Source organism: Argiope bruennichi, chromosome 3, assembly GCF_947563725.1.
Source record: "Argiope bruennichi chromosome 3, qqArgBrue1.1, whole genome shotgun sequence".
NCBI lineage: Eukaryota > Metazoa > Arthropoda > Arachnida > Araneae > Araneidae > Argiope > Argiope bruennichi.
The window spans coordinates 94579442-94607389 of NC_079153.1; the positions used below are offsets into that span (position 1 = coordinate 94579442).

Sequence of the window (27948 nt, forward strand, 5' to 3'; positions counted from 1 at the left end):
TTTTTTACAAAAACGAGTGAAATTTTTAAAATAAAGGCGTGTTGTAATGAAAGAAAGGAAATCGTATTCGAAGTAAAGATTTCAAATCGATATCAGCTTTTATTTTTTGAAAAATTCCATCATCTCAGAAAAAAATATAGTCTTTGAAAAATTCCTATTGGTACTTTTTTATTGGTTGGAATCTAAGGAAAAAAAAAGAGTATTATATTCTAAAAGAATTGTTCTATAATTACAAATGGTATTATAATGATCAATTTTAAAAAAGCAGCAAAAAAAATTAAATTTGAAGTTAGCATTTTGTCGCTATTATAAAACCGGAATTCATCTTCTAATGAGTATTACGCTCGCGAACCCTAATGTTTCTCGAAAATCAATTTTTAAAAATGAAAATTTTTTTTTTCCTTCTTAAAATTTAATTTCATCGATTTTTTTTTTTTCGAAAATCAATCATTGTAACATCATTTGTAATAGCTGAACAACTAATTTAGAATAGAATTTATTTTCAATTTTAATCTTTCGACTGATAAAAAAGTACTTACAGGCATTTCTTGCTATTCCTGTTTTTTTCGACAAAGTCGTATTTTTCTGAAAAACTCGCTATCGATATGAAATTTTTACAAGTTTATTCCTTTTATGTAAGAAGTTATTAAGCGAATTTCAGAAATTTCGCTCTAATTTAAAAGAATAAAGGAAATTATTTTCCAAATTTTCGCTTACTGTAAATTTACTCCTGATTTAATTAAGTTTTCTTTACGAATAATAGCTCAGCTCATTTTATCGATATTTATTGTATCTACAACTTTTTAATTTACATTTTCCTTCTAAGTTTAAAAGCGTTTTAATTAAACGTATTTAAACTTCCGATCTTTAAACGGCGAAATGTTCGGATAGAAACTTGGACTCAATAACTTGAGCGAAATCCAGCAGGAATGGTCTCTCCAAAAACGTTTTCGCATAATCTATATTAACCCCTTACCTGCCGAGAATAACTTGCGAGATTCGGTTCCCAGTGCCACGTATATATACGCATATAGTTGCGAGACGTATATATACGCCAGGGGCAGTTAACACATTGACTTAGGGAGACGTATATATACGCCCGCGGCAGGCAAGGGGCTAACGGTATTATTCCAAAGAATACCTTGCATGGCAATGGCGTACAATAATTACGAAATATCAGCCTATGTGATCTTCGGCTAGATTTTTGGCAATTTATCCCTGGCATGCAACTGTAGTCTGCGTATTTTCTGTAGGCGGTTCAAGGTCACATTTTCTACCGCGTTACTGGTACCAGACAACCGATAACGAGGTAGAAAGTGTGATCTTGAACCGCCTACAGAAAATACACAGACTATAATAGTATCCGAAAATCAAATTTGTGTTTTCAGCGTGTTTTTGGGAACCGATTAAAACAAAATTTTGCGGTATTGTATGCGGATAACAGTATCCAAAAACCAAATTTGTATTTTAGACACGTTTTTTTCAACCGATTGGAACCATGATTTGGCACAAAACTATACTTGTAGTCGCAAAATTCCATACCAAATTTGATATATTTAAGTCACTGCGTTTTTGAGCTATCGTACTTATATGCTTCTGAAAGTACAGACAGATAGACAGTCAACCCGTAGTTGGATTTGACTCAAACTTTGACATGCGTCTACACTGTAGATAGTAAATCTGTGTTTTGAATTTTATCCATATATCTATCTCTCTTTGTTTTCTAATTATCATGTTAACATATTCGAACAGACAGACAGACAGACGAACGGATTTTACTTAAAATTCTATAGAAATCTGCAAATTTTGGTATAAAGACAGTAAAACAAATTTCATCCGTCTAGTTTGGAGCGTTTTTAGATTGTCTTTGTCATAGACAGGCAAACGGGCATATTCTAAAAATGTGTTTTTCGAAGTCAGGAAAGTCTAAAACATTGAGATCCGTCAAAATATCGCGTTCATTTTTTTTTTTTTATGATTATTATACAGTTACGGAATTTCCGGGGTTCGTTTGGATAGTGGGAGTTATATGGTGTGGAGAACGCTCAATCAGCAGGCGGCAGTAGAAAATAAAAAAATGACGTTTATTTACACGAAGACACACAGGACAGCACAAAGACGACAACTATATACAGCACAGAAGACGATTATCTTCAGCATACACAGCAGCATACAACAAGACTCTACTGCAGACAGTAGCGCCCAGCTTAGTTCAGCACTAGCTTGACTCCGTCTCTGCTCCGCTCATCCCTGGAAACCAGTTCTTCACCGTCGCTTCCGACTCTCGCACTCCACTGGTGCACGACTACCCGGCAGCTAGAGACGTTGGAGTTTAAGGAGAGCCCGCTTCCGTAGAAGCTATCTCCTGTAGATGGCAGGAAGTTGAGGAAATTAACTTGGTTTTAGTGAATGCCATGGTCTTTCTATGTCAGCAGCGTGAGATGACTGGGCTGTTACTGGCGCTACTCTGCGAAGCAGAGTAGTCCCCTGATGGAGAGGGAGAGGAAGGTGGAACGCCGTCCAATAGGATGTCAGCAGCGGTGGGGAAGGTGCGTCTGGTTGCAGTGCGGATCGGAGTGTGTAGCCGGGAGTAAAGGTTGTTTACATATTGAGTTAAGCTATTGTTCGTTCAGAGCCAATCAGCATGCGTTTACAAGGGTTGGAGTTAAGTTTGGTTTTACATGGTGGTTGATATTGCATAGAAACAGTATTTTTAAATGAGAAGTACATTTCTAGGTCTTTTGATATTGGGTTGGGGGATATATTTTTCGATTGCTTGAATGGACCCGGCAGCTGCGGCTGCTTCCTTTTATATTTCTCAGGAGGCGGGGCTAGAAGCCTCTCAACCAATCAGGAACGTTCGAGGCGTATCTCGGTTCCTACTGGACGGCTCGGGAAAATTCTCGATGTTTCGGGTATAATCTATTTTGGCGCCAAATTCGTCGCCAAATGGTCGCCAAGCTCTGGCACCTTCCATGGAACCAACTATGCTGAGAAGCCGCATCACAGATTCGTAACAATACTTTATACGACGTATACGAGAAAGTAAAAATTGCTGATTTATATTTTTTCCACATTTTACTACTTGTCAGAGCAGTTTGACTAAACTATAACATTTTTATTTATTTTTTATTTTTTTGGCATTCATACCTTCCACAGTCAAAATATTAAATTTGATTTCTTTCCATTTATTTGTTTCAACGACAGACAACTCCATACAAAGAAGGTTCCTTTTATAATCATTTTATACTTACTATTTCTTGCTTATATATTTGGTTTTAAGCTAGACAAAATTCTCAGTATTGGAAGACAAAATATTTATTATCTTTCTCATGGAAAACCAATAAAATAAATTTTGTGCTCGCATTATTTTGCTATGAATTCTTAATTTTTACTCTATATTCAAAAGAACATTTATTTTATCTCCTATATATATTATTTATATTTCGTGATTTCATGGAAGAAATGATGATGCTTTTAAGATTATTAAGGCTCTTATTTTATTCGGTTTTTACTCATAATACTCAAATTTTAAATATGTATGATTTAATTATTAGTACCCGAATACTTTCAATATCTAATGTTAAAATAGAATTTTTCTCTCATATCGTCAGATTTATCTACGAATTTCTTGATGAGAATCAACATCAAAAATGAAATCATTTTAATATTCAAGCTTTTTCTCCAATCTTTACAAAACCACTAAAGATATTTAAAAAGGATTTAATAACAGGAAATAATTTATTTTCTAACGATAGACACTCACTATTTTCAAATTCTCAGTATTGTATTTCCATGATAAATTAAATATTCCGCAAATATGTTTCTGTACTTCCCAAAAAACTAATACTGTTCACAATGGTATGCAATTTTTATTCCAGCTAATAAAAATATTCGCTCAGAAAAAATGACTTTTTATTGAGATTTATTATTTATTCTTTCCATATATTTGTTGGTTTGAAATAATCTCAAATAACTTTCGTTATTTTGAATATTTGATGACAATGTATTTCCTATTGTTTCAGAGCCCCAAAGCTGCAGTGCCTGCAATCAACCAGACACCTATGAAAATATCATTGACAACTATTGTAGAGCCGACTTTGGTAAGTTCATTTACAAATTTCAAAATGTATGAATTTGTTTTTAGTATTTCTTTTGAACAGTTATTACCCAAATTAATTGAAATCTACTTTAATGTGCCTCTTAACATAGCTAAGAATGCCAACGATGCCAAGTCGCCAAATTATCAAGTATACAAGACACCAAATTAGCATAGAAAATCATCTATAGGGTAGCTAGAAAAACTATTTTTGCTTGTTTGGGTCATTATAATGGCGATGCACTCAGGCATATTAATATATATTTCCTATCAGATATTTTTTTTAACAAGGAATTGTTTATCTTAGTACTCTTCTTTAAGTTTGAAGGAAATCTCAGTACTTATTCTTTAAGTTTGAAGGAAATCTCAGTACTTATTCTTTAAGTTTGAAGGAAATCTCAGTACTTATTCTATAAGTTTGAGTATTTTTTTTCTCACTAAATAATAAATCTTGAACTGTTTCTTTTCATTTACATTTACGTTATATTTTTCATTTGCGCGATAATTATTTAAGAGTGGCATAATTTTTATTAATGATTTAATGAAAAATTCTTTCAAAATTTAAACAGACAATTCAACTTGGAACTTCCAAATGTAGCACATTATACATTTGCTAAGAAAGGATTTTTTTCTAGAAATTTTAACGGAAACTAATTAATAAAAATTAATTAATTTTAGTTAATTGTACTAACTTCTTAATTTGAAGCAATGCAAGAACTATTTTAGGAATAGTTATCTGTTTTGAAATTGGTCAGATTACGAGGGCATCTGATCCTAAACAAATTTCCGGACCACACCAACGACAGAGGTATGGCCCACACCAGATATTTAGCTTGTACCAAGCGTATATATAGAACTGATATTTAAATGGAATTGTATCTCTAACCTGGAACCTTCTATAGCCTTGACGTTTACACCTACTTATTACACCACCCCAACCACTAAAACTAATCGGAACAAATTCTAACTCTTCTTAAAAAAATTTTATAATTAGTTTTCAGTAATACTTTTCAGTAATAAAAGATAATTAATTATAAAATTTAATTTTCATTAGTTATAAAATTTAATTTATTTGCTTTATTAATTTAGAAATTTAACTCATTTTGTTAATTTTTTAGAAACTTTAATTACTTTTTTTTATTTTTATGACTGCATATATACTTATTGTGTGTAACAACGATATTAAAAATAGTTTTGTATTCATTTTATTCGTGGGAGGAAATTAAGAAAAAAGTTTTAAAATAAAATAAACACGGATGAATCATGCTTAAAACATTTTCATAGTCCGATGTTTTCTCAATTAAATTTTATTCTTGTACAATCATTGGAATTTACAAAATTCATTATGATAATTATATTTATCTCCTGTTATGTTAATTATTCGTATCTAAAAAACTAATCTTATTTACCTGCATTTATTATTATTTATTTTAATTATATGTTTGGTTTTCATTTACAGTTTCACTGGCGAAATACTAACAATTTAATTATGGCAAAATTGTTTTGAAAATTTATAGCCGTGTGAGCATAATTTTAATTTTATGCCTTGGAGAAATCTGAAACACGTTCTTTATAAAGAAGGCAAATGAATTAAAAAAAGAGGTTGATTAATAGTTTAGCACTTTTTTTTTAAAAAAAAACCAAAATTACCTGTCGTGTAAATTTTAATAAAATACTCTCATAATTGTCGGGATAGAAATGTGAATAAAGACGATGGTTTTTTACGATTTTTCATCTAAATATGTATTTTAGCGAGGCATTTCAGATCAATAATCATGCAAAAAAAAAAAAAAAAAACACACATTTCTGTGTATAATTTCTTTTTTAATCTTTAACTCGTTTTTATAAATCTAATGATTCTAAAATCAGTATTTCTTAAATTTACTACGAGATGGCGATACGTATATGGAATCAGGACTTTCCATATTCGATTAGCTGATAAGTACGTTAAGAAAATATTGTTGTGTCATTGATAATATGCAAGTTCGAAAATTCACAATACCATCTAACGTCAATTTTTAATACGCTTTTTATTTTTAATAACTGGACAATTGATTCCAAAATTTAAAAAATACGGCACATATTATATGTATATATTATATAATAGAAATATAATATATATAAAGTTATATATATTAAAGTTATATTATAATATAATAAAGTTATATAATAGAAATATATGCAGATAGAGGTGCACATTCTATCCGTCCAAAGTATATTTGTGCCAAATTTGATAACTAAGTTTAACGATATGTTTTGTATGGCGCTAAAGCACATGCACTTTTGAATTACTTGTAAAAATAGATCGTGAAATCTAATCTTTTAGAAATGTATTAAAATTGAATTTATTTACATTTTTCTTCTATACACTTTAATTACACGAATTCTTATTGCATTATTCAAAACCCACTTCTCATGCATACATGCACTTCAAAGCATTGCATGAAGTTTTTATTCAAAAGGAATACCTTTGCCGATGATTTTTTGCCAGTCGAGAGCTCTGCTGTATTATTCAAAGGGAAGCTCGGAGGAGTGTATCTTCCGGGAGAATCTCATTTCGGATCCCGCTCGCTTTTATTTACATTTTTCGTCCATTGGCCAAAAGTGCTCTGTTTCTTGGGATTCGAAGCGTTTTGGCATGGACTTTCGATTTTAAAATAAAGATATTCGGGAAATGTTACTTACCTATACAATGTCTGCGTTATCTTCGGATGTTTTCGAGTGGAAAGATGTTTCAACAATTCCATTTTAAGGATTGAAAATGGAATCGAAACTTCTTGCTTTAGTTTATCCAGAAAATGCACACTTTTAATGAAATTTTTCATGTAGCTCAGTTTTTGAGAATTCAAAAGAGAAAAATTCTTCTGGGCCATTAATTAAATAAATAAAAGGGAATTTCAAATTTATTTGGTATAATGTGAAAAATTATTATATTATAAAAAATATTGCACAATTTTTTTGGTAAATATTTTTATATGGTATTTATTAACTTGTTTTATGTTAGTAAAGATGCGATTTTTATATCTATTTTCGCTCATTTCTTCAAGTACTAGAGTGTTCAGAAATTTTTAACTGATGTTAATATTGATTACTTTGCTATATTTTAGTATTTCTATAATCTAATTATCTGGTAATCGATTAATTTTCATTAGATTTTGATTCAATCAAAATCTAATGATATGCTTCTGAAAATCTATCTGTATTTTCAGAAACGTGTGTGGGTACCGGATGATTCCTCCACTAAAATGTTCAGTGCTTCAAGAATCGTTACGGCATTTTTAACAAGAACAAGAGTAGATTTATTTTACATAAAAAGATTAAAACATAAATCTTTCGAGCCGTGAAAGAAATATTAAGTCTTTGCCGGTCAGAGTACATAGTGGGTAGTGAAACAGCATTACCCATACATGTAAGTGCGGTATCTCAAAAGCTGAATGACTTAAGTATATCAAATTTGGTATGTGATTCTGTGACTGTAATTACAGATCTGTGTTAAGTTTGGGTTTTATCAGTTGGGAAAAATATAAAGCGGAAATTATCTTTTATTAAAGAATATGCGGGAAAGTTTTGACTCCTGATGATTATCGCCAAGAAAGTTTTGGCGGATTGTTATGCGCGAGGATAGAACCTGGGACCTTGTGGTTCGCATCCGAGTAACATGACCACAATACAAAAGCAATTGCTCTTGTAGCGTAGCTGTTAACTGGCTTATAATCTATTTACCACAACGTCGTGCTTCTCTTTATTAATATTAAAGTGCATTCGTTCGCACATATGATGTCTTTTCCAATAGCCGTTGACATCTGTTCAGGTTTCTATATGCCAAATTTATGGTCATTTTTTTCACTGAATTTATTTCTTACAAGATTACAATTTATTCACTTCTTTATTTCTTACAAGATCATATATCAATCGTATAATTTGATGATATGAATGGAAAATAGGTTTATTTTTCTATTTCACCTCATATGACCAAGGAAAAAATCTAATATTTTCTTACATATACTCCAGAAATATGCTTAACAGGCTAAATTACGAGTACACCGAATGCATTTGGGTCATCAAGAAAGTTTTTCGGAAATTGTTTCTTGGCGTGAAGGGAAGCAAAGCAACATTTCCTGGAAGCATTTATGGAAACAGATATAACTCTCTTTCACTTACCTTCCAATGTAAGAACCATTAGAATAGAAGCACATGTTGGCATTGGACCTACAAGTAACGGTATAAGCAAGGCATTGGGACCAAAATCTGTATACCAATATCAAAGAATTCTGCCAGGGGAGAACAGAATCAACTTGTGACAGCCGTCTGGAAAATGTGTTCCTGGAAATAGACTGCCAGGCCAGGATCAATTGCTGGATTAGATGGTAGGGATGCTTCGTGCTACCATAGTATTGCTCCCAACAGTGTTCGCTCTCATTCCGCGTTGCATAAATAATAATTGCTGCAACGGTTTCTATTCGAGGTTGTTTGTCCTTTTAACTTTTAGTCTTAAATCTGCTCTATGATCCAGCATCTGAAAAAATTCATGGCAGGGCATCGTTTCTCCATAAACAATTATATGCCAAGGTTGCCACAGACCTATTTTGCTCTAAGGAGGCAGATTCCTTCGACATCAATGTGCAGAATGCGTCTATAGTAATGATAAGAAATTTCAGTGTTTCTGATGATAAAAAATATCTGAAAGAGTTTTGCATTTTTTTTCAATAAATGATTATAAATGCTTATTCCCTGTGTTTCTTAAAGTCATATGAGAATCGTACTTTCTAGAAAACCAAATATATGATTATACTTATATATTTTTTTAATTACAGCCAGTCAACTCCCCCCCTCCCTCCCATTAACCACAGAACTAAGTCGTATAAACAGAGATAATTGTGGCGGGCTGTTGTGCTCGTTAACTATTCAATTTTTTTCGTTAGAATACAATGACCAACAAAAGTTCAAAGAATCATCAAACTGTTGATAAAAGCCGAAAAATCTTTTTTAAAATTTCTTTTAATATTTTTATATTTCCAGGGTATTGTAATATTGCGTTGAATCCATAATAAGTCTTCCTCTAATATATATTTTTTTTTTTTTGAGTTCGACACATTTTGTTATGTAGTACTGGACTGAGCCTATTTCCCCACATATACATTTGTTGTCTTGCATCCTTCCGAATCTTTAGACAGCCGCGGTGGCATAATGGTAAGGTCTCGGTTTCGGAATCGGAGGGTTTCAGGTTCGAGACACGATTCTACGGAAGAACCGTCGTGTAAGCAGGTATGGTTCACGTTAAACGTCCTTCCGCTGGTATGGTGTTGTTTGGAGAGGGGAGTGCCAGCTCAGGTGTCGTCCTCGTCAACTGACCGCGGTTCAAAATTACGATGTCCATCCCAAAATAGCCCTAGTGTTGCTTTAAAACGGGACGTTAATATAACTAAACTAAACTAAACCGAATCTGTAGATGTATTAAGGAAATTTTCCATGTTCTAGATTTCTTTATTTTTGGTGTTCGGGGATTGAATTTTCGAAGGGTTGACTTAGAGTTTGAGAATATAGACCATCTATGCCAGTCCTCCAGCCCCTGACAGTAATCAACTGCCATTTTTATTGTACTTATACTAAACGGATTTCTTTTCATGAAATCACTGGAATTATTCAGTAGATATCGAGATTTTTTAGGTAAAATCTTCAGACGATTTTAATCCATATTCCTTCCTTTTCAGTGATCAAGACCAAGATCCGGAAGTTACAGAAGAGCAAGTTGGCATGCAAACGCGCTCGCATTCTCAAGATCCGAGAAGGGGTGAGCCGCAAGGAGGTGCGTAGACCCACGTTGCAGCACGCCAACATGACCTCCTGCTGCGGAGAACTGGCCCGACACGCCGGCAAGAAGGCCCGACTCCTCATCATGGGCAACCGGGACGGAGAGGGACTCACACCCACCTTCATCATGGAATGGCAGAACACTGTGGCCTTCAAGGGAGCCCTCAAGTGAGTACTACAGAGAAAAATTACTTTTTGTTTCATTTCTTGATTCGCAATGTGTTTTCCGATTTTAAAAATTTCCTCTCAGTAAATTTGAATGGAAAGGTAGATTCTTTTACATCTAAGTTACTATTAGGCAACATAAATTGTTGATGTTAGAAACAGTCAAAATGAAGGCGTGGAAATCACTTTTCAGCCCCTAACTTCTAAGGTAATGCAGTTGTCGAAAAACTTTAAATACAAAAGTTCTTCTTACTAATGAAACGCAAATTTAACTAATTGGATTTATTTTTCTGTCTTTAATATTAAGATAAGAGAAATGAAAATTTCCCTCCCCCCCACTGTTTCCATCCGCTTTGAGCCAGATGTGTCACTTACGAACTCGTCCGAGATTTTTTACATTTCTAACAACATATTCCAAGCCAGGAGGTACGTAAAATCCAAACAAAATTACTCTAGTGATCTTATTTACAAGATTACATGGGGTAAACATTACACACACATACCATGCTTTTTCTCGCTTATATAGACAATAGTTACTTAGTAATTCCTCCAGTATAGGAAAAATTTTAAAATAAATCTAATTTGTAGAATTATTTTGGTCTGTAACATCTGTAATTTGGTACCAAATTCTTAATATAATCAGAGTGTGCTATGCGATGGAATTTGGTAGATTTCTAATTAGTTAATCCCTTCTTTGCTATTTCATAACTAGAAGGGATCATCTAATTTGATAGTAGGTATGAACTACTGTTGAGCACCTATGAAATCATTATGATAAGCCCATTTTCAAGCTCGATTCATCCCGTTGTAGCGATGTTGAAATTTGGCGAAGAGGGTACCAGTCGAGGTGGCCATATGACCAGAGTCCAAATTTAGGAAGTGCATCGCAAAATATCAGTAGTGATTTTTTGAAACAAGACGTTAATGTAATTAAACAAATCGCATTCGATTAAGCCTTCCATATTGATTTTTTTAAAATATCCACCTTAATTGGAGTTTTTTGATCTCGCATTCGAGCATTTTTAATAATATATTTAATTAATTATTAATATTAATAAAATATTAACTAATTAAATTAATATTTTTAATTTAATTAACTAAGCGAATCATTGGGAAAAAAAGGCAGCTGTAAAAACTTCTAATGAAATAGTCTGAAATGTTTCCGTACAGCGTTTTTAAACGTTTAACTGTTGCCATTCGATAGCAAGTAATAATAATGATTTCTATTCCATGCATATATGTATAGAGGGAGACTGTATTCATTTTCAACTTTCATTCACTTTTGCGATTTTTGTTCCACTTTTGTTGTACAAATTAAAGCTTGCTTTTAAAAAAGTTTTGCATTTGTATACTTTAGGAATTTTTATTTTTAACATATTTTGTAATTCATTATTATAAATATTATCATATCTTGTAACTAGCATTATCTCAAAATCAATATTTTGAGAAAATTAAGACTAGGTTAATTTATGAGAGGCTCCATTCAATAAATGAGATTTCTCATAATTAAAATTAATCGATCAAATGATAAAAGAAAATATTATTTGTTATGTTTTTATCAAGGACACACAACTGTATAATATTTTAGAACTGTAGTACATCAGAAAGCATTACATTACATTGCATATTGTCAGAAAATGAAAATGACACTAGAACCTTCATCTTCGACTCCATGCTCACATAAGGACATTTCACTTGAACATTAAAGCAACAAAGTACAATTCACCAAATTAAACATATAAAAAATGTCATTAAAATAGATATGTCTAAAGCTCTTTATAGTTTAGAAAAAAGTTATAGGTTTTTTTTTTTACTATTTTCCGCATATGCAATATTAGCTCAGCAAAAGTAACTCTAGAATTGAAATTGTTTTTTTTTTAATATTTCTTATTTTTTGCGAGAACTTTTTTTAACGCACTTAAAAAAATATGAATAAAAAAAAAAAAGGAAACTGCGAATTATCTAAGAAGATAAAATTCTAGCTTAGCTTTACCCTATTCGAAAGAAAAACACCAAGTTTCCTAAGTAAAATGTTTTGTTTCAGTTTTTTTAACCGAAAATTCCGATAGGTGAGAGCTCTAAAAAAATAATAAAGGTACTTCGGGGGGAGGAGGGGGGTAAGAAAAAAAGTGAGTCAGTAAACGCATAAATAAAAAATTCATACGTCGTCTTTATATTAACTAATGAAATTATAGGGCATAATTATGTCTCGAATCGGTTTTTTTTATCATGGCCTTTAATCTTCCAAAATAGATAAAACTTCCATTTTTTTCCCTTACATTTTCTCCTCAGGAATCAAATCATGCTTAATTTTCTTTCCTGTCATGCATAATATCATGGCCGAGTAATTTTATTTTGCTCCTGCAGAAAGTTATTGAGAAAAAAAAATGTGAAGCCGTTCTCAGAGTGAATATAATTTAATTTAGTTCGGAAAATAAGCAGTTCACGGAAGATCTTAAATAAGAAATTTGTTCAAGATTTAGCTTTTATTTGATTTCATGAAAGTAGCGTTGCCGAGTAAAAGTAAGTTAAAACTAGTAAATATTTCTCCACGCATGAAAAAAACCATATTTTTTTTTTTGATAGGTAAGCCTTTTGTGTATTGATATTATATTTGTACATTCCCCCTTGGTTGTTGATTCCTTTGTATGTTTTTAATACTTTGTAATAAAGTTTCCCACGGGTGTTTTTTTCTCGCTTATATAGACAATAGTTACTTAGTAATTCCCGCAGTATTGGAAAATTTTTAAAATAAATATAATTTGTAAAATTATTTGCTTTTACGTAACATCTGTAATTTGGTACCAAATTCTTAGAAACTACGAAATATTAGTGGTGCTACAATGGCTTAAATTATATTAATTCTATGTATGAACTTTTAAAATAGCATTAGAATCATACTAAACTTTGGTCATCAGGTTTAGAGGTTCTACACTTTAGATTTTCTTGAATGGACCCGGAGAAAGAAAATATTTTAGGAATAATGTCTGTACTGCTGAGTATATGATAACCAGTGGAAGTAGTTTTCTCGAAACTTTGACGCTTTATTTTTAATAAAAGTATTTTTTTCTCTTCCCAGTATAAAATTGTGGGCAAGATCAAAAATGCCTTGCATGATATGGACAAATAAAAGTTACGATATTGATCTTTGAATGTGAATCAAGCATTTATTTATGGAATCTAGCGCGCGATCTTTGGAAATGAATCGCTAGCATGCGGTTAATACACTTTAATCAGAAAATCGAATATATATTTTGCACGCCTTTTATTTTTCAGAAAAAAAAACTAAAATTTGATAAAGAATTACAATTAAGGTAGCAATATCATTATATATATAATTTCATTCGTTTAATTCATACTCAACAAATAAACTTATGCTCATCAAATGATAGAAACCAAGAAACCATTTTATATCAGCACCTTAGTTTTTAATATAATGGCTGATTCAGTTACTTTATTGCCAATTTTAAAGCTAGGCCATTTTGGGATAGAGCACGTAATTGTCTTTACATAACAAAAACAACACCAAAACATCCAAACTTCCGCACCATACCAGCTGGAAGATATCTGTTCGCGACGGATTGAAAATAATCTTTAGCTTGCTATTTTCTTATTGAAAATATAAAGAAAACATTCAATACAAATTCGAGATTTTGAAGAATCTCCATGTTTCAGACCTCCTTCAGATCGAAAAATACATTTTTGGCATATGTCTGTCTATCTGTCTATGAACACGGTAATTCAAAACCCTTTCGAGCTAAACAAGTGAAATTTAATATTTATAGCACCGAACTTGTAAATTTCTATCAAAGTCTGAACGAAATACAAACACAGGAAGTACGTCTGTTTGGCTGTTCGAAATCATTTCGATAACAACAACAAAAAAAAAAAGCTATGTAAATGAAATTTACTAAATAGGATTATTATTTAAAATATGTAGCACCTCTTTTTCCCCTTGAGCAGAGAGCGCCCCCTTGTGGCGTTTACAGACAAGCAGTTGAACGGGAGACCTGCATCCTGAGATCGACTTTTTTTCTATGCGCAACCCTTGCGCTTACGCCGAATGCTTTCGGTAGGAAATGGTGGAATCCCTCCACCATACTGTTTACTTTAACTTAATTGTCTATGTGTGTTTGTAAATTTTGTAGTGTAGCTGTATTTGTGGAAATTAAAACTAATGTATTTAAATCCGGGCAGATCATTAGAAAATCGCAACCCACTCACTATAAATATGCATTCGTGTCAAATTTTGAATCAGATCTGCCAGACTGTACTTCCCCATCCATGTAAAAGCAACGAATCATAAACGCAATGCCTTAAATGAAGGTAATCCAATATTTCATCTTATGATGACAACTGTTGTTTGTATCAAATTATGGTTTCAATAGTTGGTCTGAACTATATTTTGGCAAGGTAGATTCAATAACAATGTTTGATTCACACGAAAGATCAATATTTCATAACTATTGTTCTCCAATGATATGCAAGATGTTCGTTGCGTTCTTCCCAAATTTTATTCGGGGGGAGGGAGGGAAAAGAGAAGAGACGTGAGAAAATTTTGGAGAGGCCACTACTGCTGGTTTTATTCGGGAAGCATTTTTAAACTTGAATCTTTCTTTCAACAAAAATGGGTTAGGTAGGCTCTTAAATTTAGCCATACTTGATTATAATAATATTATAAAGGGGGGATTCAGCGGGTGGGACATTTGCGTCCCATTGGTACTACTTTTTGGGATCATTGGATTCCACTGGGGTTTCAGGAAAGAGAAAATTCTGCAATAAATGTCTTTTAAACATTTATTTTTTTAGGTTTGTTTAACTCAGAATACCTAAATTAATATCATGTGTGGTAAGGTGGAGAGTATAGCTTGCGAAGTTGAATTGAGCGTATCATGTTGTGTGAAACAATATTCAATGGAATTTAGGATTGATTAAATACCATTGATATTTATTTTTTATTCGTATGGCACATATATCCTGATATTCTAAATCTTGGGATTATTGTGCACCAGTCCCTCATTGGTGGAATTAGGTCTCGAGCCGAGATCGTCTGGTACCGAAGCGAGAACCGGACCACTAAGACACCCTTGCAACGAATCATCGATGGGCTGGAATTTAACACTCTGCAATCCAAATTATCATTTAATTTAGATTAATTATTAATTGTCTCTTGATTAATGAATTAAAGTTATTCATTCATTCGCATATAGATCATGTTGCCATTTAGGGATATAAGAGTGCAAATATAGAAATTCTGAAATCATAGAATTTATCTTTAAGGATTATTTAATGTATAATTAATATGCGAGTAAAAACATTTTTAATTATTAATAGAAGTTCTGAAATCATATAATTTATTTTTAAGAATCATTTAATGTATATATTTAATATAGCATTTACACATTATGTTCGCTTGTTTCAATTTGTAGGTGACTTGTTCTATCATTATTTACATTCTAGTTATATAGAATCAAAAAGCAAACATCAAATAACTTCTGCAACTTTTAACGCAAATTTTGCTTCTTTCTCCCATTTTTCTTGAAACTTCCTTTCGTTTTATACTTTATTTCCAACTTACAGAAGGTTTAAGAGGAAAAAACATTACTTTTAAGCAATTCTCTGTGTAATTTTTTATGGAACAAATCTTATCCAATTCAAACACCTAGTTTTACTGAAGATAAATAGGCGATTTCTTTTCTTTCAGCTGCGTTTGCTCAACCGTTTTAAGCCTCGTTGACTACAATGTATTTTGATAAATTTGAAATCAAAAAAGTACTTTAAGTCCTTACTTTATTTGAATCGTCTTTGCTATTTCAGATTATTTAACGTTTTTTTAAATTTGTTCAAAGAAAAGTTAGCATTTCTTATAAGTATGATTTCCCCTATTTGAATCGAATAAAAGAAGAAAATATATGAGGATCGATTCATTTGGCAGATGGAATATTGTAATGCTGGATTAAATGAAGACAGTTGTTGTTGCCTTTGCTAAATTTGACTGACTCTTTGCTAGTTTTCATTTGATAAAGATGTAGAAGTTTCCTCGACTATTGAAATATTAAGTTCATAAAGTTTTTTTTTATTAGTTTTAAAATATTCAACATGTAGATTTTCAATACGAAAACAATGTATCTAGATATTCTTGTCTATAATAAGTAGTTTTGCTGGCATTTTTTAACTTATTCACAATACAGTGAACACACACACACACACACACACACACACACACACACACACACACACACACACACACACACACACACACACACACACACACACACACACACACACAACGCTAATATGCATCTTACATAATAATAATAAATACATAATACGTCTTACTTAATCTCCGTAATAAGTATAATATACGCAACATCTTATTACTTATTGCGGAGTCAATCAAATGTAAACATATCGATGTACGAAAGTTTCAGTAGATTCCTCTATCCTGTGTTTTTATAGCTGCACTTAATTCAATACTTCGATAGTTAAATAAAAAAAAAATATTTCATTTTCTATCACATGATGTAAAAGAAATTCAAAAATAAGAATTAATCGGAGAAATAGACTTAACCACCATTATGGATACACGCTATGATTTACCTCTGGAAATACATGGCTTCCAAAACTATAAATTTCCGCAAAAAGTTTTTGCATTATCTTAAAATTAAAATATATATATATATATATATATATCTCGATTTCATTTCTGTACAGTTTTTCTCTTTACTTGGATAATTCTTCAAGTTTAATTTATAATGTTACGGTGCTTTTAATGTTATGAAACTCAAACTCATCCGTCAAAATATTCAGTCACATGCTTTTGCCAATGTTAGAATTAATATTAAAAAAAAAAAAAAAAAAAAAAAAAAAAAAAAAAAAAACTGCTTTTTTTTTTGTCATTTATTCCGAAATAAGATTTTCACTTCCGCTTATATTTCATAATATATACACTTTTAATGTGTGCCTACAATAATTTGTCACAGAATCATTCATTTGAAGTCATATTGTTTAGTCGTATCAAAGAAAACTGAAATTTTAAAAAATGCATTCTACATTAATCGCTTAATAGTCTAAAAAGTCAAAAATCTTGGCGAGAAATTTGTTCGCCAAAGACGACTACTTTCTTTTAAGTGAAATCTCACTATTTAAATTGAAAAGAAAGAAAAAAACACATCGACGATACATTTTCTTGCAAATTAATATTGAAACTAAGTTAAATAATGACAATATTAACATGCTTTCACTAATTTTTATTAAGTCTTTATCTCATAAAATTGCACTAATAAATATTTGTATGGCGAATTACCCGCCTTTCAAAATATCGCGCACATAAAGATAAATTGATATCATTATCATGTTTGATCTAAGTTAAATTATTTGATATCTAAAATGATATAAAAACAAAAAGTATTTAGGGGGTTTCATATTTTGTAACTTTACTATTATATAATAGTCATGAATTCATTATTATTTACGTTACGAAATAGTGAACTTTTCTGGACTTGCAAACAATATCCATTATATTCTAATAACTAAGAAGACTAAATATCTACTGAAAAATATTTACAATAATATCTTTAAATGAAGAAAACAAAACAATAACATAACTAATCATTTTTGTTAATGTGTTATTTTGGGGATATCTACAAGGAAAAAAGATAAGTTTTTAATAGCATACAAAATGTGTTTATGCATAAGCTATTTAATTCTTTATACTTCGTATTTTGAATAAAAGTTTAGTCAGGGATACGTATTGGTCGCTTATTTTATAATACACGTATCCCTATCGACCACTTATTCTATAGTTCAGATGTTTAAACTTTTGTCAAAACAATTAAACCTTTAATTTTGATTCTTATTGAAGTATATGGATATTTCTTAAGAGAGTTTTTTGAAAAAAATTACAATAAAATAATTTATGACACTCTAAAATAAAATTCTTTTCATTTATTCAATAGAAAATTTTGACAATAGTTGACTATTTGTATTATGCATTACTTCATCAGAGATATTCTGTTAATAACCTTGCTTTTTTTTCCGCAAAAGCTATATTTTCAAATTAAATATCAAACCTACATATTAATTTCGTATAACTTGTTGATTGCCTTACCATATTTCCAAAAAGAATGTTTAAATTAATGTTATCACTAAAGAGTTAGGACTTAATAAAAATCAAGTTAAACATTTTTGGGGTATACTAAAGAAACACTACACAATTTATGAATATAACAATTATTACCTTAGAATTAATTTATATTAACATAAAATTGTTGTATACCTCTATAATTTGTGATCGAAAATACGTATCAGAAAAAAAATCTCAGCTTTACTATTCATTTTTTGTTTATATGCTTCGTTTATAATGTTTGTACTTGAATAAAAATGACTTTTTAGTATTATGTCAGATAAATTCCAATAAATTTGAATCCTGAATGTCTATTCCAATTTTCTACTTGATAATCGGGAAATAATTCACGTGAAGACCATAAAATGAGTCTATATATGCAAACGCATATTTATATAGTGATGATGTATATATCATGACAAAAAATTTGATGGCAATAGAGATAGATATGAAGAATAAACGGAATGTCTTTATTCTACCATATACAATATATATATATATATATTCACATATGCTTTTGTTTGTATTTTAACCAAAGATGGAAGGTTGTATTTGTACTTTTTTTCCTACCACATCGCTTTTTCTTCCAAAACCGTCGCTGAATCCTTTTCTGCAGATGACAGCCCTGACGCACACGAAGGCACTCGATTTTCCCGTCACTCCCACAGTGATTCATTGTCCACTTCCAAATTCATCCATCTCCAAACATCCATCTGCCTTGTTTTATTTATCTCACACAATTCCCCCCCCCCCAAAAAAAAAGGAGGGAGAGAGAGAGATAAAAAAAAGTTGAACAACTCAACTCCACACCCAGCTGAGTTACTCTATCTGATCTGACATATCTTGTCAGCCTTCGTTTTTACCGATAACAGAAAGTTTCTAAATCTCTGTGCGATACATTTCATTTCTCTCACACTTTTTTTCTGTGGTAGAGTACGTCGAAATGAACCTTTTCTTTCACAGTGACACTTATCAAACCGGGGAAGGTACTTTGGGGACATCTCGACTCAAGGGATAACCAATGAGTCACATTCCAGATGGCACAACAGTGTTCAAGTGCTCTCCAAGTCGAGCAATCCATCTTCATCCGCAGACACTTTACTGAGTCACCCACCGTGTGTCCTGTTCCTCTGGGCCAACTGGGGGATCCCTACCCCAACTGAACAATCCCCCCAGCTTAATATATAAGTAAATAAGCACTAGGCTGCAGAGTTTCCAACAAAAAGACGGCTGACTTTAGCACTGACTTTTTTTTATTTTCTTCAAGTAGTTTGGCGACATTTTGTAAGTTCAAAGAATGTAACAAATAGTTTTTTTTTGGTTCATAACCGCTTTTTTTTAAATTTTATTCATACGTCAGCAGCTTAAATAATGGGCTGAAAAAGTGGCGAATATTAATGCTGTTTTTCTTCAGTATTCTTGTTGGATTTTTGCAGTATTTTCATCTTTTTTTCGATTGAAGGCTAGAATATAACATCTTTAGGCACTTTAAGATTCATGGTAGAGTGTATTATAAAGTTCCTCCTTTTACAAATTAATTAATTAAATTTTAAATTTCATACATTTTGAACTTAATCAGCATATCAATGATTTATTTTAAGATATTTATTTTTATTTTAGTAACTTTGTGAAAATGTCCACAATAATATTTTACTTATCATTTAACGAATATCATTGAAATATATGGTCGTTGTTTATAAATATATTAATAATAAAATAAAAGTAGTGGAATGTATAGCAATATGACTAAGTGTTACTATTATCATAATATTATTTATTATCGATAAATAATATCGGTTAATAATATTTATTATCGATAATAAATAATATTTTTTAATACTAAAATATTTGTTAGTTAATCTGTAACAATCATGGTAATGTTAACAAGTATCCAAGATATTGTGAATAAGCTAACAGCCCATAGGATAACAGCCTTCTGCTAGTTAATAAAGTTTTCTTTTATACCTAAACTAAGAAGTATTATATTAATCTGCATAATCAAATATAATCTGTAAATCAAAGTTGATGAAAATAGGTTCCCCACAAAACAAGTAACAGAGTAAACATTATTCACAGCAAGTAATAATTTGAATAAATATTAAATGAAATTTATTTATTTTACGGTTACAAAAGGCAAAAGTTTTTTTGGGGTATTTTTGCGTTGTTTTCAGTTATATATATTTGTAAATATATTTTAGCTGTTGCTTGGTCGAAAAGAAGAAATTTGTTATTTTAATTTCGTATTTATGTAATTTTTTTTTATTTATTTCATCATGAGTGGCATAATTTATACAGATAAAAAGAAATAAAAGATACGTCAGTCAACAGCGCAACACAAGAGTAAGGGAAACCAAATTTCCCCCTTCAGTGATTTTACTATGAAATTTTAATAGGGATTTCTTTGTCACGTATCGATTTAGGAAAGGGAATCTTAGGTATCTTTAAAAGAACATTGTAAGCATTAAGGGGTTTTATCCCTTCGTTCGGAGGGTGAGAATATGTTGAATTCAGCAGTTTTATAGAGCGCTCATAGAATTTGATTAAATAAAAAGTTGGAATTGGATTAGGAAATAAGAGAACATTTTAGAATGAAGTTTACATGGGCTAATTTCAATAACAAATAAAGAAATTAATTAATTAATTTAGATTAAAAAATATAATTACATATGTAATATTCACTTAAAGGAAAATAATACAAAAGAACATCAGAAGCAGAATTAATTTGCAAGAACTAAATTTTTATTATATTCTTTTTATGACCTTAAATACAAAAGTTTGTTAGAATCTATTTTTAATATCTGTTTCCTAGTTTATGCATATGCGAAAATTATAAAAACAAGATTAATTCAAACTATTCAAAAACAATTGTGAAAATTTGGTATGCATTTAAAACTGTAAAACATACAAATAGAGAAAGCAACAGCATTTAAATATCAATTCATCTGAAACTTATTTTTCTGATGAATCGTTCATTTAAATAAAATTCTTTTTTCTAATTAGCAATTTAATCCCACCATTCCTCTAGGGTTTAATTTGTAGAAACTAATTCAAATCTCTTTTTTTAATAATATTTGATTATACGCTCCGATTTATAAGCAGATGTACAAAAGGCAAATCGCATCGAATTCTTTAAATTTGCATACTTAAATTCTTTTAGTTCTCTTGTTTGTGATTGCTAAAGCCATTAATCTACATTTCTTCTGTTTGGTTGAATTGCGGCGAAATTTCGCCTCTTTTTTGCAAGTCTAATTGCAAAATAAACCGCTTGCAGGGATTCAGTCTTTTTGCAATGATAATTGCACTACTCGATAAAATTCATTGTTAAGGGTAAACACTTGCTAATTATTCCAGCCATAAAATAGGTAATCTAAATTTTAAATTTGATATGCTGTTTTTGAAGTGCTCCGATTCTTTATAGCTGAGTTTCTGTCTTTTTCTAACAAATATAATTGTTGGTTTCGGGAAATAGTTTGTGGTAAGACAATTAACTCTTTTGTTATGGATTTTCTTAGGGCTGATTTTTAATGAGCTGAAATTGTTTATGATTTAAATAATGTTTTATTATTTTTTTTTCTTATTATTTTATTATTTTTTAAAAGTTTATGTCCGCTCTTTGAGATATTAGTTTAACTTATATTTTGGATATATTTTCTGCACTAACGTATAAATTAATTTAATTATTTTGCATATTTATACATTTGAAGAAAAACCAAGTTTTTTTCCTGTGATTCATTGCTTTAAAACTTAAGATAAGTTTCAACCATTTGTGGAATTTTAGTTATAAATTATGATTATCATTTTAAATACAAATTTTGGTTATTGTTCTGATTATGATGTTATTATTAAAATAATGTCATCGAACACGTTCTTCTACTGTAATGTGCTTACGGATTTGGTGTTTTCATACTTTTATCAGTTTTAAGTTTATCAATGAAATGTTTTGTGTGTTTTGTTGTTGTTTTTTTCTTATGGCACTTGCCATGGACAAGCCCGTTGTTACGAAGAAAGCGATTTTAAGCCGGTGGGGGAGCGTCACTTGTTTTTTTAGTAGCGCCAACTAGGGCTAAGAGCACGACTTCGCTACTCACGCATCACTCATTCGCTTGCACAACCCCTTTTTACAGGAGGGCACATTCACGCATCTCACAGATAGAACAACGGAAGAACAACCATGCCCAAACCGGGACTCGAACCCAAGAAGACCAGATCATAGGGAAGATGCGCTACCCCTATGCCAGGAGGCCGGCTTTGCGTGTTTTAATCATAATTAATATATGATTGTATTTAGAAGACAAATTACTCTATAATTAATATTTAAGATATCAATTTTTTAATAGCTTATTCCATTGTTATTAACTGTGTTAAAATGTTAAAAATGTGTCTTTAATATTTCAGAAATCATTTTGATTTTTATTTAAGATAACAGATGGGAACTTCAAAAAAAAGATTCTTTTTTTCATATTAAATTTTTACTTTCTTGTTTGCGCAGTATAGAAAAAGTATAGTCATTGTTCAAAAAATTCGAACCCTAGATTTTGACGAACCTCAACGTTTTAGATTTACCTGAGTTCGAAAAGCACACTTTTGCAAAATGTCCATCTGTCTATCTCTGACGAAGGTCACTCAAAAATGCTTTGAGCTATACAGATGAAATTTGGTATACAGTCTTTATACCAAATTTGTAGATTTCTATCATATATTGAATAAGATCCGTTCAGATGAAGTTTGTCTGTCCAGCAATTCGAATGTAAGTTAACATGATGACTATAAAACAAATAAAGCTAATCTTTTGTATAGATACTTAAAATGTGAGCTAACTCTTACAATGGGTGACCATCTGTTTGTTTAAATATGCAAGCAGAATAACTTTAAAATGCAAGTAACTTAAATATATCAAATTTGGCATGGCATTTTGTGACTATAAGTGTAGTTTTATGTCATTTTTTTTTGTTTGTTTGTTTCAGTCGATTAGTAAAAACATGTTTAAAACATAAATTCGATTCTTGGATATTATTAAACGTATTCCATGGATTAATCATCAAATATATCAAGTATCACACGATAGATTCAGGAAAAATGCTAAATTCACGCTAGCGTTTATCTTTCGTAACTATCGTACACTATTAAAACTCAAGTCATTCTCTGGATTAATACATTTATTGGAGAATATGCGAGAAAGCTCTGGGAAGACCATTCTTGCTGATTTCACTATTATGTTTTAATCTTAAGATATAATTTTTTAAATTTAAGATTGAACTTTCAATTTATTTGCACCTGTTTGTGATTATTTAAATTATAAAAATTTGGATTCAATAAGCCATGCTTAGTAGATACTAAGCTTTCTGATTTTTTCCTTACATAACGCAAAAATGCTATGTAATTTTTATTGGACAATGGAAATCACTATTTGACATTGAATACAATATTAGTAATAAGATCGCATGCTATATTTTAATTTTTAAAGTCATTAGGTTGGTGATTTATTGCGTTTACATTTATGGAAATTTGTATACCGACAGATAGTCCGATCAACCTGTAGAAGGAACTGGTTTAAAATATGATACAGATCTATAATTTAGGTACGCAAATGTATCAATTTTTTTTATCTGACTCTGTATTTTATCGTTGTATTATCGGATGGATAATACAATGACAAAACATAAAGAGAATGAATGAATAATGTGTTTCAAATTTTATCAGAAATCCACAAATATCGTGTAAAGTTTAGTTTAGATATATTAACGTCCCGTTTTTTAAAAGCAACACTAGGGCTATTTTGGGACGGACCTCGTAATTTTGAACCGCGGTCAGATGACAAGGACGACACCTGAGCTGGCACTCCCCTCTCCACACCACACCACACCAACGGGAGGACGTTTAGCATGCACCAGTATACGAAGCTTCTTCGGTGGAATCGGGTCTCGAACCTGAAACCCTCCAGTTCCGAAGCCGAGATCTTACCACCAGGCCACCGCGGCCCTAAAATATCGTGTAAAATTTTTATACCAAACTTCATCAGCTTTTAAGCTGTATTGAGTTAAGTTCAATACATTAAGGAATGTCCGAAACATAAAGATTTATCAAAATGTCGAATTTGAATTTTTCGTCGATTACAATACTTTCACGTATATGAAGTATATACAGAGAAAATAATAAAGAGCATGATATCTTAAATCATCTTGTTGTATTTAATCACAAGATATAAACCATTTGGAATAAATCACCACAAAAAATAAATCCTAAACATTTTTAAAGGAATTTAATTTCCCTTACACACTCAGAAGAAAATGAATTCGTCACCCGAATCCACACGTGCCATTTAATCCGCTGAGCGAGTATTTCTGACAAATAATTCGTAAAGAGCTTTGGCAGAGAAATCGGGAAATGGCTTTTAGAAATATTCTCTGAATTTAATGCGGGAGTGGGGGTTCTGTTGTTCCATGGAATGCTTTTGTAATTTGAAGTGCGAGACGCTCTCCGAGTTTTAAAAGCTGGCTAACCACTTTTCGCACCTTTCCCAATCCGTTTTTAAAATTTTGCTGAGTTGCCAAAATGAGAAAGATAGGAGGATTACATTGTTCCGTCTCACTCGTTCTGAGGGAAATGGACAGTTTGATAAAAAGTTTGGTAATTTTATGCAAGATAATCGTTTTTTTTTTTTTTTAATTCTTTCTTTCTGTTTTTATCTTTGTAGTATAAGGTTTTTATATGCATTCGGAATAGAATGTTTTATTTGGTAAGAATTAATGATCTGATTTTCTGAACTTGAATCATGATGGTTAGCTATATTTTACAATGTAAATAAATAAGTGAAACGAAAAACAATTCCAAAGAAACGGGGATTTCAGCGCTTCGAATTATCATTCTTGAGATCGATTCATTTTCTTTTGATGTAATAATTCGATAATACTTTTAAATTTCAATAACATTTTTATAAATTTGTTAATTAATTTTACCTTTCAATTAAACATTTTTTGAAAATTGTCGATACTTATGTTTATTATCAATTCATTAAAAAAAATGGAGCATCATAATATAATCATGTGAGGAAATGATTGGTTGATTGATGATTTGTTTGGTTTGAAATTTTTGTAGCCACAAAATGCACAGGCAGAAAATTGGTGACTTATCGCGCTTAAGGCATCCATTTTTCGCTTTTAGAGTTATTAGAAAATGATAAAGAAGGTTGTCACATTTGGCGACTTATCACAAACAAAAAGTTACAACTTGGCGTTAATGTCCGCCGTGTACCCAATTCTTCTGTTTGACCAATAAAGGGCATATATTATATATATTCAATTTTTCTAGCTGGCAAAAATATTTTGGAGCCCGAGTTTGGTTTTGGAGATGGGGGGGGGGGGCATTGCTTTTCTAGAAGGTGGCGATTGCGCAATGCAATAGCGGTTGTGAGATAAAGTTTTGGAGCTCGATTAATTTTGAGATGAAAAAACCAACAAATCATCGTTTTCTAAATATTGGCGCATGCGTAATCTGATAGTCATGTGATTGTTTCAAACCAGTTTAAATTAGTAAATGACTTAAATTAATTAAGACAACAATGACTTAAAAATAATAATGTTCTCACATGATAACATGAAATTTGCGATAGCAGATTGATATTTTTTTTTTTTTTTGCTTATTCCGAGCCTTGTAATATCTGCAATAATGATCAAGATGAAAGAAAAGATTAAAATAATTGATTTTGCTACTAGTTTTATTATTTCCTCATCAGGTAGATTATCCACATAGGTTATATTTCTGTAAAACTGTATATCGGTTTATACTGTTGCGAAAACATACGGTAAAAAAAAATTAAACAAGCTCTATAATGAATAACGGCACTTTATATTCCGCAAAAAAATATGAAAGCACTGTTAACAAAACACAGCCGAAATGAACAGAAAAACAGCACTTTCAGGTATCCATATTATACTTACAAAAGCGGATCATTAAATAAAAAACAGCCAAAATGACTACTCGTAATATGACTTACACTCCCAAAAAGAAAATCAAAGAGATTGCGTGCGCCTCATCCTTTATAGCCTTCGTGACTAAGTATAGAGTTTTCTAGAAATATCTTGAACTGACTCCTAACAGAGATATCGCCAAAGTCTTGTATTTTTTTGAACTTTATTTTTATCTCTAAATTGTTACTGCCGTGATATTCTTTCAGCATTCATTAAAAAATTCTGTAAAACTCTTTTCATGATTGCGAGATTAACTGCGCAGTTAAACAATATTACAACGTATTCCTTCTTGAAATCTATAATTTTTATGAATGCATCTATTTTATTGCAAAGATGCAGGCACATGTTGTATTCAGTATTTCCTTACAACATCGCTCTGCAAAAATTATAAAATATTAATTAAATCTATACCGGAAATATTTATTGCTTCAAAACATCGAATGTATACATTTTTAAATAATATCGCTCTATTCTGCAAGCAAATAAATAAATAAATTATAATACATAAATTTAGCAAAAAAACATACTTTTCAAAACATACATACATAAAGAAATGTCTCGGCTTCCGCTTTTTTATTTTATAATTTGTTATATTAGCAGGTATATAAAGATTGTGGATTATAGTTTAACAATTATAAACATTTGTATGTATGTATAAACATTTATTTAATTGATCTTAAATTTTAAATCAAATACTATACTGAACGTCGTCTTAAATTAATATTTTTTCGATTTTTAAAAAATTTAAATTTGTGTCAGTAATTTTCGCTTAAAAACATCAAATGCATGGAGTTTCAAAGTCATATTTTAGGATAAAAAAATAAAACTGCTTAAGATAAATCACCGTAAAAATAAATCCCAAACCTTTTTTCCATGGAAATTAATTTCACCTGCGCATTCCAAGGAAAATGAGCTCTTCATCCGGATCCAAACGTGGCACCTAATCCAAAGAGAGTATTTCTGGCAAATCATTCGTAAAGCCATTTCGCAGACAAATCGGGAAATGGCTTTTAGAAAAATTCTCGAATCTAATACGGAGAGGTTTTCTTGTTCCACAAAAAGCTTTTGTAATTTGAAGTGCGAGGCGTTCCCGGAGTTTTAAAAGCTGTTTAACCACTTTTCGCACCTTCTCCGATCCCCTTTCAAAAATTTGCAGAATCACCAAAACGAGGCAGATAGGAAGATTACATTGTTCCATCGGCGCGTTTAGAAGGAAATGGATATTTTGATAAAAGTTTGGCAATTTATGCAAAATAATCGGTTTTTGAGGTGCTTTTTTCAGTTTTTCGTTCTTTTTGTTTCATGAACTCGAAATAAAAATGTATACCTTTCATTATATAAAAATAAAATTACTCGATTTTCAGAACTTTTTTCCAGCGGAGGGAATAAAGATTCGAAAATTGAATAAGTGATTTTTTTTTAATCCGTAGCACTTCTTAAGCTATTTATTTAAAGAAAAACAGGAAAACTCAGATAATTATGATCAGTATTTTTTGATTTTTCTTCTATTTAACGATATCGCTTATATCAAAGTGGTTTGAATCTGTATATCATAAAATTGACTTGTTTCTCATTTGCAAAAAGGAAATGAATTTTGAAGTTTTCCCTTATTTTCTGATTTGTTGGTGTTCTGAAATTCTGTAACATTGCGTGTACCGAATGGCAATGCAATATTTGGAACTTTCAAAACGTAATTATTTGTTAATAAATTTTATTTATTTTGATGTATATAAATTTTTAAAAAAATTATTATAAACATTATGAAATCTTAAAATTATGAA

General features: G+C 30.9%; 1 protein-coding gene across 1 annotated transcript in view; it reads left to right on the top strand.

The window, feature by feature from the left end:
- LOC129963361 (secreted frizzled-related protein 5-like) overlaps nt 1-27948 on the top strand; it is a 429823-nt gene that overhangs the window by 389206 nt on the left and 12669 nt on the right. Inside the window, exons 2-3 of the mRNA XM_056077692.1 lie at nt 4026-4103; nt 9811-10078. Coding sequence (XP_055933667.1) covers nt 4026-4103; nt 9811-10078 — 346 coding nt within the window. The remainder of the gene's footprint in view (nt 1-4025; nt 4104-9810; nt 10079-27948) is intronic.